Source organism: Paroedura picta, chromosome 6 (assembly GCF_049243985.1).
Source record: "Paroedura picta isolate Pp20150507F chromosome 6, Ppicta_v3.0, whole genome shotgun sequence".
Taxonomy (NCBI): Eukaryota; Metazoa; Chordata; class Lepidosauria; order Squamata; family Gekkonidae; genus Paroedura; species Paroedura picta.
The window spans coordinates 27,547,500-27,562,844 of record NC_135374.1 but is presented as its reverse complement, the minus strand read 5'-3'; the positions used below and the strand labels follow the sequence as shown (position 1 = coordinate 27,562,844).

Sequence of the window (15,345 nt, the reverse complement as noted above, 5' to 3'; positions counted from 1 at the left end):
CTCAGATATTTGTTAATTGATCATTTAGTTCTAAGACTTTCTTCCCTTGTCAGCTCTGATAATTGAAGAAACAGATAAATGGATATTTAGAAATGCCGTTTCTAAATAGTTTTTCTACTATTTACAAACTTTATGCATATACTTTTGTTCCATTCTTAGTCTTAAAAACTCACAAGACCCTCAGAGTTATGAACTCCATATATAGAGGCTGGTTTCACCCAGGGCTTTCGCTGAATCAGCCATAACGTTGACAATAAGGAAAAGCAGAAGAACCAACACTTGTTTGTGAACAGTGAACGCATATGCTAATCTATTAATGATGTGACAAATCTGGTGTCTTTTTGCTGTTCTTCCCAGTTGAAACACCACCTCCTCCTTATCATGCAAGAGAAACACCAGGAAACCACACTGGACGTTCTGTACACCCACCCGCAGATAGCCAGTTAGTGCTGTCTTTGCCCAATGGAGGTAAATCTGCAGATGAAGAACACGAGAGTATGTAAATACTTGTATTGCTTTCTAAGGGAAAGACATGGGCGATGCCTGATTGATAGTCCTTTGACTGAAATGCCTGAAATCATTAACAGCAATGATACTTCACAATGGCAAACATGGTGTTTGGCTGAAATCCCCAAATCGTTTACCCCCCAAAAGTCCTTAGTGTAGATCTATTGCTTTGCCTGGAATATTTTTACGATCGCACTATGTTAAGTGGTTTGAAACCTTTGGTGTTAGGGGGAGGGGGGTTTCGTTCACAGGACAGATTGTGACGGTTATTGGGCTGGTTTAGAAAGCCCAAGGTACCAGAACAGACTCCAGCAAAGCTTTTAGTTCATTCTCTGGAGGGCTATAGAGATGAAGACTCTGTCATCTGTGTGCTTTGCTAGGACATCTGGCACACCATTTGTGTCTAGAGAAAAAAAAAATTTTTAATTACCATCCCTGGCTCAGACCAATGCTCAAGCCCTGAATACAAAGTTTATGCTTTCGCCAGCCATAGCTATTCAATAATCTCTGAACAGTGTTGTGGAGCAGAAAATTTTCCACTGCTGTAGTTTTCTGTGGCCAGCTACTGCAAACATTTTATTTTCATTTCTATAAATGCATTGTATAGTAAAATTAATCAGTCATTTCATAAAAATTCCAGACAAACTGGACAGGTTCAAAGTTTCCTGTGTGCAGAGGGAGGATACTTTATCCTGCCCAGAGAGGTCCAGCCCTTTTGCTTAGGCTTCACCACAGCCTCTTGAATCCATCTCATGCACCTTTTCCCTGAAGAACATACAACCAGCTCAGAGTGCAGGTATTGTTTTGTTCATGAAGCATAGGAGATCAGTTTGTACTTCTTTGAGATTATCAGGACCCCCCCTGGAGGTTGGCATCTCTAGCAATGTGTGAAAGTCAAATTTAGGCAGGAGCAGGGTGGGTCTAACAGATATGTCAATTCTGGTGACACAGGAAGAGGCCTGGGAACCTCAGTTCCTGTGATGGAAAAGTGCCAGTGTGTGTAGCATCACTAATAAAATAAAATGCTTATTAATAAGTTAGTTACATTTTTGAGTGTGCAATATGTTAAATAGCAAACAATTCGTGAGCAAAACAAGGAAGTATTCATCTCAGCTGTCATAAAGCTCACCATGCAAAGCAGCAATTCTGTTCAGGGAAAATGATCAGTGTGATTTGGATGTGTCCTGGGGAGATCTGCTCTCTTGCCAAAAAGAGATTTTGTTCAATCCCCCCTCCTCACGGGAGTCTCCCAGCTTGCATGACTTTTTGTTTACCCGAGTCCTGCAAATTTATGCATAATCTTTTGGGGAGTCATAAGGGATTGCTGGAACAAGGGAAGTATGATGGTATAAAGCTACACGATCCTAGACTTCAGTTGGATACTGCTGCAGGAACATGGAGAAAGAAATACTTTTCTCCCTTTCTCACAACAGAAGCAGTCATGGACAGTCAATGAAATTAATGAGCAGTAGACTTATAGATCAGATAAAAGAAAGTATTTTTTCACCCAAAGAGTAATTACCATGTGGAATTCACGGCAGCATGTAGTGGCTACATGCATTGACACCTTCAAGAGGGATTGGATAAACATGGAGCAGAGGTTCATCAGTGGCTATTAGCCACAAGGTATAGATGAAACACTATGTCTGGGGCAGTGATTCTCTGTATTTGTGGTGCTGGGGAGCACAGTGTGAGGCCTTCTGGCCACTGGTGGACCTCCTGATGGCACCTGGGATTTGACCACTGTGAGTGTTGGACTGGATAGGCCATTGGCTTCTCTTACGATTTCCACTGGTGGTTAGTGAGATGCATTTATTTGTCTGAAATTATATGAGGAAGTCACTTGTGCTCACGCGATCAACCACCTCTAGGCAGCTGGCAGTAATGTGGAGAAGAGGAGGGGTTAGATCACTTAGGATAACTGCTACAGATTATTTTCCCAGGTTACAATTGCCACATGGTAAATTTTCAACAGCTGCTAGGTGGTTGTAAGTTATCAGAATATTGCAAGAAAGGTTTGGAATGGTTTAAGTTGGAAAATTAAACTTTCTCATTGAGGTTTCTTCTGATAATACACCCGTGATCATATTTGTTTTGCTGAAGAGACAAGAGCTCTGCTCTTTTCTGGTCACTGTGAGATTACCCTTCAACCTTCTTGTCTTCTCCTTCTAGACTTCCGCCCCGTTTGTTACGAAGAGCCACAGCACTGGTGCTCAGTAGCCTATTATGAACTCAATAATCGAGTAGGGGAGACTTTTCAGGCGTCTTCTCGAAGTATACTTATAGATGGCTTTACAGATCCTTCAAACAATAGGAACAGGTTTTGCCTTGGACTGCTGTCTAATGTAAACAGGAACTCTACTATAGAAAACACTAGGAGACACATCGGAAAGGGTAAGAGCAAACCCTGCTTCCTTGTGAGACATTTAGAACTGTAATATTATTGCTATGATGATGATTGTCTTTGGTAATGAGAAGAACCCATGTTGGAAGAACCAATGCTCGGACCCCTGTGCAACTCAGCCTCATTTATCCACATGGCAGGGGTAGTCAACCTGTGGTTCTCCAGAGGTGCATGGACTACAATTCCCATAAGCCCCAGCCACTGTTTGCTGGCAGGGGATCATGGGAATTGTAGTCCATGGACATCTGGAGGACCACAGCTTGACTACCCCTGGCTTAGGGCATGTTTGAAATGTTTTCTCCATAGTAAAACTGGTATACTTTGTATGCTGCAGGAGGCTCCTAGGAGATTTTACATCAGTGTATTGTATATAGAGTATACAGCTTAGTGAGTTGCTCAAAAACTTAGGTTTGGGTGGCTTGCCAGGATGTCAGTGAAAATTTCATTCTATGTTGGAATTTGTGCAGAGATATCACAGCCGTCTTCAGAGTGGGCGGGGCTTAACAAAAATGAAGGGAGGTACATTGAGAGTAAAGGCCAAAGGGGAAGGATAAGGAATAAAAGTAGCTGGGCTGGCAGAAAATCAGAAGTTCAGATAAACCTATTCTGATGCTGTCTGAGTTGGGGACTGGTACTACATAAGCATCTAATTATTAGATAAGGACTAGGGTCTGAGAGACCCTGGGATCGTATTCCCAGTCTGCCATAAAAGCTTGTTGGGTGTCTGTGAGCTGTTCACACATGTGCAATCTAACCTACCTCACAGAGCTTTTGCGGCAGGTCCGCGCATGCCCGTTTGCTGCCGCACATGGTGCAAACACACATGTGCGGACCTGCCACACGTTTGCAGCTGCGCATGGCGCAAACGCGCATGCGCAGACCTGCAGCGCGTGCGCATTTGCCGGATCGCCCTCCCCTCCCACCGGTCCGCAGCCTAATAAAGGTTGCGGACCACTGCTGTGAAGCACCCTGTAACACATTAAATATTGTGCATAAAACATTTTAGAGCTACTCTTTGTCTTTGTCTTTTAAGTCCAAATCAACCTCTGGATCAAGACAGCAGAGAAGTACCCATTCTTTCTTTCTTCCTCTTTGAAGGTGTTCACCTCTATTACGTCGGGGGAGAGGTATATGCCGAGTGTGTGAGTGACAGCAGCATCTTTGTGCAGAGCCGCAACTGCAACTATCAGCATGGCTTCCACCCAGCCACTGTCTGCAAGATCCCCAGCGGCTGCAGCCTGAAGATCTTCAACAACCAGCTTTTTGCTCAGTTACTCGCCCAGTCAGTCAACCACGGCTTTGAGGTGGTGTATGAGCTGACCAAGATGTGCACCATCCGGATGAGCTTCGTTAAAGTAAGGGTTTCTTTTCTCCCAACAGGCAACTCTGCTACCAAACGGCATCATCAATTCCTTTTATTATAGGCGTATTTTACTTGCAGGTGGTTCTTTTAAAAGTTCTGCCATTGAGAGATACAAACATGCGGCAGAATATAAGAAATGAGCCAACTGTTTGCAAACAGTAAATCATCTCCAAGCAAGAAGCTTGTTCTATCTCCATAATGAAGCATCAGCTGTTTCAAACAGAATGCTTGTTACTGATAAAACTAAGAGACATTAAAAATATGAACGTTATGATGGGATGGTGATCTACATATTGCACTTCTCAATATGGGGTGATTTACAGCCTGCAACCAGTTGACTATGTGCTTATATTCAGTTGTTTATAATCCATTTAGATACTTGCCGAACAATTTGTTTTGGGTTGGGTGAGGGCAATTTCCCACTTTTCTCGTGTGTATTAATGGATACAAAACAGGTATTTCCATTAGGTGTCTGAAATTCTGAAGGCTGTGGACAACTTGTATGATGCAAGAAAAAATATGCTGAAAACAATCATGAAATGAATGGTATTCTTGGTCTCCATTGTGGACCGGTAGGGAAGGTAGGAGTTGGTTCTTGGAGTTGCTAGGAGGCAAACCAGGGAAATGGCTTCCGTTTCCTTAGCAAAAAGCTGCTGGGTCTGCACATTAGTTCAATATAGTGAGAGGCATCATTGGTCAAAGACGTACAAGAAACCTTGCCAGATAGCCAGTGTCTCACTGTCCCAGTCATCTGCAGAGGGAAGTAGGGTTTATCGTAAGTCTTTCCCCCCATTGCAGAAGAAGCCAGCACTAGCACAAAATCTGCAGTCCTTCAAGCACTTCCTAAATTTGTTCTAACTGAAAAAAGAATAAAGTGAAAGAGGGAGAACAATTAGAGAAATTAAGGGGAAAAGACTGACAGGAAGGAGGAAAGGACTGAAAATAAGGAGACAAGCAGAAATCACTTAAATGATTGTTGAAGACAAAGATTCCCAGTAAAACTGAGAACAACCCCCCTCCCGATTATTGTTGTGAGTTCTGTATGGTGTACAAGGAATACAAAGGTGAGGTTTGGTGTTTTCAAATGCCTGGAGTCACCATAAGTCAGCTGCAACCTGACATAACTTTATTCAGTACTTCACTGGTAGCTGAAGCTTTTCAGGCCTGCCTGAGGGACCACAAATAAATGCATGAAACAACATTGGCTCCTGTAAAATCTTTGGAGTGTATGTGCTGAAAGTCCTCTCCGGATATAAATATGTGACTCGGATTCAGTTTAAGCATGTTAATTTTACCCTAGATACCCATGGTTAAATCTTGGGATTTCGTTCCAGAATCCACTTTGTATTCATTTGAACTGAGGAACTAATAGGGCAATAAGGCCAAGGTATTTGACATCACAATTAAATTGTGACAGATGATGAATATCCAATGAAACACACCCTCTCATACCTTCCAGGGGATGGGATTGATCACAATTTAAAAAGGGGTGTCCTGATATTTCCCTGAGTTCAGTGATTGCTCTGGATCAGACATCATCTGCATTCAAGATGAGCTTCAGTTCAGTGCCCCACTCTTTGTCACCTTTAATTCCCACTGATTGCCATATGGCACAAGCCATGGGCTCTAGAGCTAGTGTGGTCTAGTGGTTACAAGCAGAGGACTCATCTGGAGAACTGGGCTTGATTCTCCACTTTTCCACCCCTGCTGGATAATCTTGACCCAGTCACAAGTCTTTGGCACTCACTTGGAAATGTGTCATAAAGGATTTCATCTGCCATCCTAGACAACTGCACTGTACAGAGCTCCAAGGTTGCAAATTACTGTCTTAAGAAAACACACTAAGCAGTGCCGTGTAGCTTATGCTCAACAAATACTAACAAAAATTAACCTGGAACTGTTTTCAGACCACTACCACCAGAGGGGGATGGAGAATCACTTAATGAGACAAGAACTTCAGAACAGATGTGAGACTGGTTCAGCCACTGATTCATGCCAGAAACATCAGCTGTGCAACATATAAATCTCCAAAGCTGTTTTGCATTTTCAGAGCAGAATTGCATTTTCAGAGCAGAATTGCAATAGCAATTCCCATGCTGAAGGCGATTTATCTGTACAAATTGGAGTGCTTGTAAGCAAAAAGTTGTGCAGTAAACAGTTATTGACAGTAAACAGTCTGGGTTAGAACCAAAGTAAAGCAAGAAAAGTCACACTCATGGAACAAGATTTTCCATCCTCCTTGCTCCTGCTTCAGCCAAAGGACCTTCTTGAAATTCTGCTCAAGGTCAGGGAACCGTCACACTTATCATTGAGGCGAAGTAGGGGTCCATAGTTGAAAGGTACCCTCTCCACCAATGCAAATACTGTTCCACTAGTGCAGTTGCTGTTACCTCAGAGAAGGAGCACTTTTGCAGTCATCTTTGCATTCTAGAATGGTTTGGTCACATGGTTGCCTTTGCTTGCCTCTTGCACTTCAATAGTCAGTGTGTCAGTAGAGCTCAGTATTGCTGGAATTTGCTCTTGGTCCATTCAAAGTCTGTTGGAATAGAAGAAGTGCATTATGGTTCCTTCAAGGTGAAACCATAAATATCAGGACAATTTATGTGAATAAACCTGGGGTGAGTTCACCAAACAAACCCTATTGAAAAATATTTCTTTTTGCATTAATTACTGAAAGCTCAAAACACAGTGCATTTCCACAAAAGCAATGAACTCAATCACCTGCAAGTCACTGAAGAGCTGCTTAAGTGATGTGCAGCAAGTGTACATAATGGCACTCAGGCCATACTGAAGATTTGTTACAGCCCTGGTCTCTGTTGGACCTTACCTAGACAACTATGTAAGATCAAGAAGTTTTCTCAAATATAGAGACCCTGACTGTGGATCCCGATGGTTGTTTTCTTATCGCAGATGGTTTCAAAAGTTAGCCATCTTCATCTTCAGTAGAACAAATAGATTCAAATCAAGTTGATTTTGGGGATGTCACTTTTTTATTCACTTCCAGTCATGTTCCTGGTGTAAACAAATCTGATTGGAAGTGAATAATTTGATACTTAGCTCTGGCTAAGCCATAAATAGGGTAACCAGACCCCCCCCCGGTCAAGGCAAGAGTCCACCACCACCAGGACCTGCCCCTTGCCAGTCAGCTGATCAGTGGAGGGATGCCACATTATGGGCATCACACAGGAAGTGACATCATTATGTCAGCAATGTCCAGGCAACAGTCTGGTATTAGGGAAAAAACTCTGCAGTGGAAGCTGATTTCTTCATAGAATTTTACCCAAATGCCAGAGTGTTGCAGCACAAGGACATCACCAGGAATTTGCCATGGGCCTTTTTTCTCTTGGCAAGTCTTCCACTCCTGCCAGTCAAAGAACCCTAGCCATAAATGACTTTATTTTCCTTTTCAGCACAGCAGGAATTTTTGGACTGAATGTAATAGAACTAGACCATCTTTGATGACTTAAAGGACAAAATAGCAATCACCTTTTTTGATCATTTCTTTGCAGGGCTGGGGAGCAGAATACCATCGGCAAGATGTCACAAGCACTCCGTGCTGGATTGAGATACACCTCCATGGACCATTGCAATGGCTAGATAAAGTGCTGACACAAATGGGTTCTCCACACAACCCAATCTCCTCCGTTTCCTAAGAATCATCTCTGTAGCCTATCCAAGGGATGAATGCTCTGGCAGGAAGTTGCTGGTAGAATTCTCCCATTGCAGCAACCCTGGATTTCTGTATGTAGCTGTAAATATATGAATGTGTATATACATAGCCTATTATTGGAAGGGTGGTATTGGTGAATGTGTTATGGTCCATTGTGTGATTATTAATATGGTGCCAGTCTGATCCATTGTATTGCTGTTTGTGGGGGGAGTTACAGGAATCCGGGGTCAACAGGCATGTCTTTGGTTTGAATAAGGCCGGTGTTTATGTATATATTGCTTAAAAACTTCAAAGCTCCACCAACAAAAGCAAAACTCTATAATTGACATTAATTTTGCACGTCCAGAATTGTCATGAGAAGTCCAGATCAAATTTCCTCTAATCAGCCTTCTGTTTCAAACCCTTGCCAATCACAGGCTTCTGAAAGTCCACATGGCTCCAGCCATATCTTTTTCTGGCATTCATACCTGGTAATAATCAAGGCCTGGTGCCCAGCCATAAAGGTCCCACTTAACTGTTGTGGCTGATTGCATGGATAGGCTCCTACTCCATGCATCTGCTCAGTGTATTTCCTTATTGTGTTCCATTCATTTCCCTCTTTCAGTCCTGTAGAGCAGTGGTCCCCAACCTTTCCGAGGCTGGGGACCGGCAGGGCATCGGGCCGCGCCCCCGCGGACCGCGCCCGTGCGGGCCACGCCCGCGGATCGGGCCGCGCCCACGCCGCGCCCGCGGGCCGCGCCCGGGCCGCGCCCCCGGGCCGCGCCCGGGCCGCACCCGAGCCGTGCCCGCGAGCCGCGCCCGGGCCGCGCCCATGGATCAGGCCGCGCCCGCGGATCGGGCCGAGCGGGCGTGGCCCGCACAGGCGCGGCCCGGCCCTGATTCCCTCTCCCCGCCTCCCGCAGTAAGAAGCTTCCCGGGCCGCAAGCTTGCGGCCTGGGAAGTTTTTTACTGCGGGGGCGGGGCGGGGAGAGGGAGCCGCGGCCCGGTGCCATGGCCTTTGCGGCCCGGCACCGGGCCGCGGCCCGCAGGTTGGGGACCACTGCTGTAGAGGCAAAGCTACACCTAGCAGTGAAACTTTTGATCACTGATCCATACACACGTGCAAGATTTCACAAGACATTTCTAGTCTGTGTTTGCAATATTTGAATGCTTAAAAATGTATTTCTAAAGTCTGGCTAGGTTAGGCTTGATTTCCCTTCACTATTTCTGTACTAAGAGATTGGCGGGCGGGGGGGGGGACTTTTTAAAACACAAGGTAAAAGTTTTTCCCAAACCTCCAACACACCTCTGCACACAGGAGATCACTTGATACATTATTTTATTGAACAGAAGGTTCTTTTGCTCTAATTTCCCCCATAAAACGCTATATAGGTTACCTGTTTCACAGTCTTAATTAGAAAAGTGAATGTTTCCTGAAATCCTGGCATACCTGCTGTGTTAAGAATCAAACACAGGCCTTTTTTTCTGCACCCTTAAGATGTATAATATGTGATAATCACAAGATAATCACAAGAAACTTGCCTCTGAAATTTTAGGCATCAAACATAATGGTAATGACTGTAAAATTACCTGCAGTGTGAGAGTTTCAATCAGCCACTGAACTAAGGAAAAGAAAATATAAAACCAGGACAGAGAAGCAAATTAAAGATGAAAAACGCATGAAACGGGCCATTTGCTTTCCCTTAAAAAAATAGCACTGGGTCTGAGGATTCAGTCTTTGATTCAGGGTCTCCTATAGCAGGGGTAGTCAACCTATGGTCCTCCAGATGTCCATAGACTACAATTCCCATGAGCCCCTGCCAGCAAACACTGGCAGGGGCTCATGGGAATTGTAGTCCATGGACATCTGGAGGACCACAGGTTGTCTACCCCTGTCCTATAGGACTGTTCAGACTGCTTCTTGTTCCTTTAATGACTTTCCAATTTAAATGGTACCTTTTGTGTCCAGAAGTTGTCATATAGCGCTTTATATTTAAAGAACCTGCTCATAAACAAGTCATTCTTTGAGGCTGGCTGCTTGAAAGACTGAAAAGCCATTTACTGTTGCCAGGAAGGGAGGGGGGATGATATTTATTGATAGTTGGTTTAAGGAAAAGATTACATAATTTTGTAAAGGTAGTTGAGTATCAAAAGTCCTGAGAGGTGGGATATAAATTGAAGTATAAATAAATAAAACAGTTCAAAGAGCATTCAGGTTCTCCACGGACATCGTTGCCATTGGGGAGTTACTAGCATTCAATCTGTGTCATTAAAAAAAAAACACACCACATATCACAGTATTCCAGTCTGCTATTTTCCTATGAAGAAATCTGCCTGTAAAATGGACTCATATAGGTAAAAGGTACACAAACCAATGATGTTATTGAATCTTATCAGTGGCTGCAAGGGATCCATATTCCCAGTCTTTTTCTCCATTAATTATCTTGATGCGGTAATCTAGATTTGCTGCGGGGAAAATTAAACTATTGTTCTTGAGTCATCGAGTTAGATTACGATAATTATATCACAATGAACTGCCAGACATTACAAAAGGAATTTGTGGCTAGATCCCATTCTTGCAGCGCAAAGGTCTATTCACAGGCCAAGAGAAATAGAAGATTTTTTAAACTGCTGTTTTTCTTGGGATATTGGTAGGACTTAATTTGAGGCAGGGAAGGAACGTAGCCCGGGAACATATATATTAGCCATAGGTATCATATTTGGGCACACACAGAGAGCCTTTTCATTCCCCTTTCAGTAACTACAATTAACCACAAACATCTGGCATTACAGTGGGTGAGTTTAGAAGCCAAAAGATGCAAGCTTCATGCAAGTACTGCTCAATTTAGAAACTAAGTATGGAGCGATGTTAGCTTTCTGAGAACTGTGCCACCTAATAAGTAGCATTGTCAGTGATTCTGTGTTTACTGATGGTTGGAAGACATTTCTGGAGGGGCAGCTGCTTCACTGTTGCATCAAAAAATAAACAGGAGCATCGCTGTATCTTAGAGACACAGATGTTTTCCTCTTAGCATTTCGCTTTCACAGATTAAGAGTCCATTTCAGTTTTTTATATCTAGAATCAGAGTTGGAAGGGGCTATACAGGCCATCAAGTCTAACCCCCTGCTCAGTGCAGGATGAGCCTAAAGCATCCAGGATAGGTATCTGGATAAGTAATCTTTCATAGATTCAAGGGTGTTTTCTCAAATGCAAGGATCCCTCACTCTTACAGAGCTAGGGCACTCAGCAATCCGCCAAAGGGAAGTTAAAGCCTATTAAGACTAGAATTTTATGTAATTGATGATGATTACTCCAGGATTACAGGTTAATGGATGAGAATATGCTGTGGCTCAGTTGTATGTGATTTCTTGCTTTGCCTGCACAGGGTTCCATATTCAGTTGATGGCATCTTGAGTTTAAAAGATTAAAAGACCTCTGCCTGAGACCCTAGAAAACCGCTGCTAATCGGAGCTGACAGTACTGACCCAGACAGACCAGCACTCTAATTCAATGTAAAGCCGTTTCATCTCAGTTAGATTAACATCAGGGGGACCATGTTGAACATGCTGAGTTTACCAAAAAGGTATTTGGGGCAATTTTCAGAGTCAGGAATATACAATGTAATGTGAATTCTAGGTTAATGGCAAGGGTTTTATATCTCTTTCTGGTACTGCCTCTCTCAGGGGAAAACAGGAGGTAGCACCTCGTTCACTTTCTCACTGGTACTCTGGGATAGCCTATAGCAGCTTACTTGCACAGTGAGTTGAAACAGGCTGGACAGTATGAGCAGTAGTATAGCATATTATATGGCGGCTATTAGAACCTTGCAAACATGCATTCTAACCTACTAGACTCATCCAAGAGCACCACTGTGCTTTCGGGGGGCAGGGAGTTTGAGGAGAAATGCTGCTCGTGATGTATATTTGTATAATAGCTTTATAATTTATTAAATGCCACACATCTTCTCTTCTTGTCCAAGAACTCTCAGCCATGTCAACCACTCCTAAATCTATGTGCCATAAGGACAGTGTGGTTAGAGTCTTGCAGTTGTCCGTAACTGCTGCTGTTCCTCCTTTGACAGTGGGGGGGGAAATAGGACCTAAAGACCCTGGGCACACGTACATAACAGGCTTCCCACCGTCAGGTCAGTGTGTTCATGATAAATTGGAACCCTGGGACAGAAGTATGTATTTTAGGTACCTACGCTCATTCAACCACAAACAGTAGCAAACAAAGTTTTGCATATCTCATACTGGATTGTGTGCTTCGGCCAGCGCCATGGGAGGTGGGAGGCGCTGGTTGCTTCGGGCTGGAACGGCCGCTTCGGATCAACCCTAATCTCATATTCTACATTAGGAAGGCAGTTGGGTCAGGCTGAGAGCACCAGTAAGCACACTGGAGGCATCAGCTATACCAGTTATTGCATTGTGTTCTAAGTTGGTACTGTGAGTCCTCCTCAACATATACTTGCATCAAGGAGTCCAAATCCCTCAAAACTAGTAAACTAAGCAAGGTCTTCCCATTTCTCTAATGACATAGATGCAAAGAAAGAAGATGGACTTCGCTGATCCTAGACAATTACTTTCTCGGTAGTCCCTTCCAGCTGTTGTGAATGCTACCTGCCAGTGGAACCACATGAAGAAAAATGTTCCCAGGGTGGAGATCTTATTCACCACTGAAATTAACAGCACTCCCCTTGAGCCACAAATAATAGCTGTTGGGTTTAGGATTTCCCCATCTGGCTTCAACTTTTACAACAGTAAACAAATAGCAAGGAGTTTTATTAAAAGCCATTTTGTCCAGAAGGAGCAGCATATAAAATTGAAAGATTAAACACTGAAGACAGCCAAGCTAATAATTACAGTTCCCCTAATCCTGATGCAAGGCTAAATCCACAGTTCTCTTTTCTTCAGTCATTAAACTCTTCCTATAGCCAGATAATAGAGCCTCTTATGGTGCAGGGTGATAAGGCAGCCAGCATGCTGTCTGCAGCTCTGACCATGAGGCTGGGAGTTCGATGCCAGCAGCTGGCTCAGGGTTGACTCAGCCTTCCATCCTTCTGAGGTTGGTAAAATGAGTACCCAGCTTGCGGGGGCGGGGAATGGTAATGACTGGGGAAGGGAATGGCAAACCACCCTGTATTGAGTCTGCCAAGAAAATGCTAGAGGGCGGCACCCCAAGGGTCAGACATGACCCAGTGTTTGCACAGGGGATACCTTTACTTTTACAGCCAGATAATTAATTAGCCCTCACCCCTATCGAGTTCAAGAAAATCAACTTACTAGAGCGTTTGGTGCAGCACGGATTTCGAATCTGATGAGCCAGGTTTGATTCCCCGCTCCCCAACATGCAGCTAGCTGGGTGACCCTGGCCTCACCACGGCACTGATAAAGGTGTTCTGAAAGACCAGCAATATCAGGGCTCTCTCAGCCTCACCCATCTCACAGGGTGTCTGTTGTGGGGAAAGGGAAGGGAAGGCGATTGTAAGGCACTTGGAGACTCCTTCTGGAAAAGCGGCATATAAGAACCAACTCTTCTTCTAAGTAGTTCCATTTTATTCTGCCATACATCCTCCCCTTCTCATCTCTGTAGAGACCGCAAAATATAAGAATTGGAAAGATAATTGATGCTTGGTACTTTAGAACAGTCCCAAACAACTGTAAGTAGGCCATTAATCCTCCATTAACAACTGCCCTTTGAAACTTGGTTAAAGAAGTCCTACTCATCCACCTTGTGGATTTGGAAATGCTCCAGTATGACAAATGTATTCATAAATACTGATGTTTGTGTCCCCTCTGCCAGTTCCATTCCTTAAATGGGATAGGAATTTATCATGTATAAATCACACACACATATATATATATATATAATAATGTAAATAAATTCATAAATGTTTGTTGAAACTATTGACCTTTTGCAATGTCAAATCAGTTTAAATGGTTACCTACAGAAAATTATTTTCCTACATAGTGGAAAATTAATTCACTGAGCAACAATATTCAGCAATATTCTATGGATATTAAGAATAGTTAATATTGCATCATTGCCGCTATTGATATTGAAATCTAGTCTTTTGTATGATATGAGTAGATGTACTCTAGTATACTTGGTAGGGACAAGGCTGAGTACATACCATTGTATCTACTATTTAATCTTGAGAGGTGAGGAGAAACTTCTATTCTTTCAAGGTGAGCTCCAAAGCATACCAAGACCCCATATTTAATTGTAACTTCTATGCATGTGGCTTTGTAAGGTTCTGTTTTTTACTACCAGTGATACTAATCAAGCTGCAAGGAAAATAGAGCAGTTAGAATGAAATGCAACATACAGTTTACTCTGATCAGTCCCTATGGCTGTGATCCTATGAAAGAGTTCATGCTCACTAGGTAGTTTCTGCCACAAAGCATGCTTCCCTTCTGCTAAAATCTCTGCACCCAGTGAGAAACATTTGTTTGTGCAAATTAAAGTTGTAGCAGAAGAGAAATTGTGCTCCACAGCACAGACTGCCTAGTGCTCACACTGAAGTTGCTCCAAGAATCCAAGACTCTGGCTTTGCCCGTCACCTTGTTTCCAGCCCAAAACTGTTACCGAAGAACTGCTTAAATTCTTGAGGATTAACAGCATGTGCAGACAATAAACATCACCCATGTCTTTGCTTCAAGAGATGACATCTCAACACTTGAGATTTCAAAGCCCCTCTAAATTCTGCAAGACATTAGGAGGGTTCTGCAGCCTTGCTGTTAACAAAGTTGGTTTTTCTCATTAGGTTGGCCAGTAAATAAATTTGACATGCCACAGTGAAAAAATTCTTTGACTAAAATTACTCTGTTGTAATGTGTTATCTTTATTGTTAATAAAGTTACTCCTTGATTAAGTATACTTGTTTTACTTTGGTGTTGTTTTCTAGACTTGGAACAGATATTTATTTTGACTGGAGAGGCAGGAGCATACTACAAAGGTGTGAAATCTGCAGGATATTAGAACAAAGTTCACTCAAAATAGAAAACTGATAATATCAAAGCTGGAAGATACTGTTAAGAAGGAAAAATACTAGGCAATGGAACAGGGGTCCCCAACCTGCAGCCCCTTGGGGTATTTCCTTCAGACAGACACGGTTCTTTCTTTCTGGAGAGGCAACATCTACTGCCATTCGTCCTGTCCCTTTCTTGCAAGAAACCCACACAAGAGCAACATGGTTCTTTCTGTCAGCCCCCTCATAGGTCTTATCCTCCATACAATTTTGCCCATTCTGGGTATATACCTAGGCACCCATACCACTCAGCTTTTTCACTCTCCCTCTCCATGCATTATCACGTTGAGGGCTATGTATTTATGTAAGGAAGATAAATCAGCTGTGTGAAAGGGTATGGAAGAAATTGGGCCTGCTTTTGCAAAAAAAGTGGGGAAAGGTCAGTATAAGA

The 15,345-nt window shown here is 43.2% G+C and overlaps 1 protein-coding gene and 1 long non-coding RNA gene across 5 annotated transcripts in view; both read left to right on the top strand.

The window, feature by feature from the left end:
* SMAD9 (SMAD family member 9) overlaps positions 1-8,052 on the top strand; it is a 35,892-nt gene extending 27,840 nt beyond the window's left edge. For 3 of the 4 annotated variants that reach the window (XM_077341898.1, XM_077341897.1, XM_077341899.1), the window contains exons 4-7: positions 358-495; positions 2,680-2,901; positions 4,010-4,266; positions 7,784-8,052. In XM_077341898.1, coding sequence (XP_077198013.1) covers positions 358-495; positions 2,680-2,901; positions 4,010-4,266; positions 7,784-7,927 — 761 coding nt within the window. In that variant the 3' untranslated portion in view covers positions 7,928-8,052. The remainder of the gene's footprint in view (positions 1-357; positions 496-2,679; positions 2,902-4,009; positions 4,267-7,783) is intronic. The other variant, XM_077341900.1, reaches the window with a different exon arrangement.
* Positions 8,053-8,752: 700 nt separating this feature from the next.
* LOC143839627 (uncharacterized) lies at positions 8,753-14,801 on the top strand. The gene is made up of 2 exons (XR_013231804.1): positions 8,753-9,687; positions 9,805-14,801. It is a non-coding gene; the product is annotated as an uncharacterized LOC143839627 (long non-coding RNA).
* The last annotated feature ends 544 nt before the right edge of the window (positions 14,802-15,345 follow it).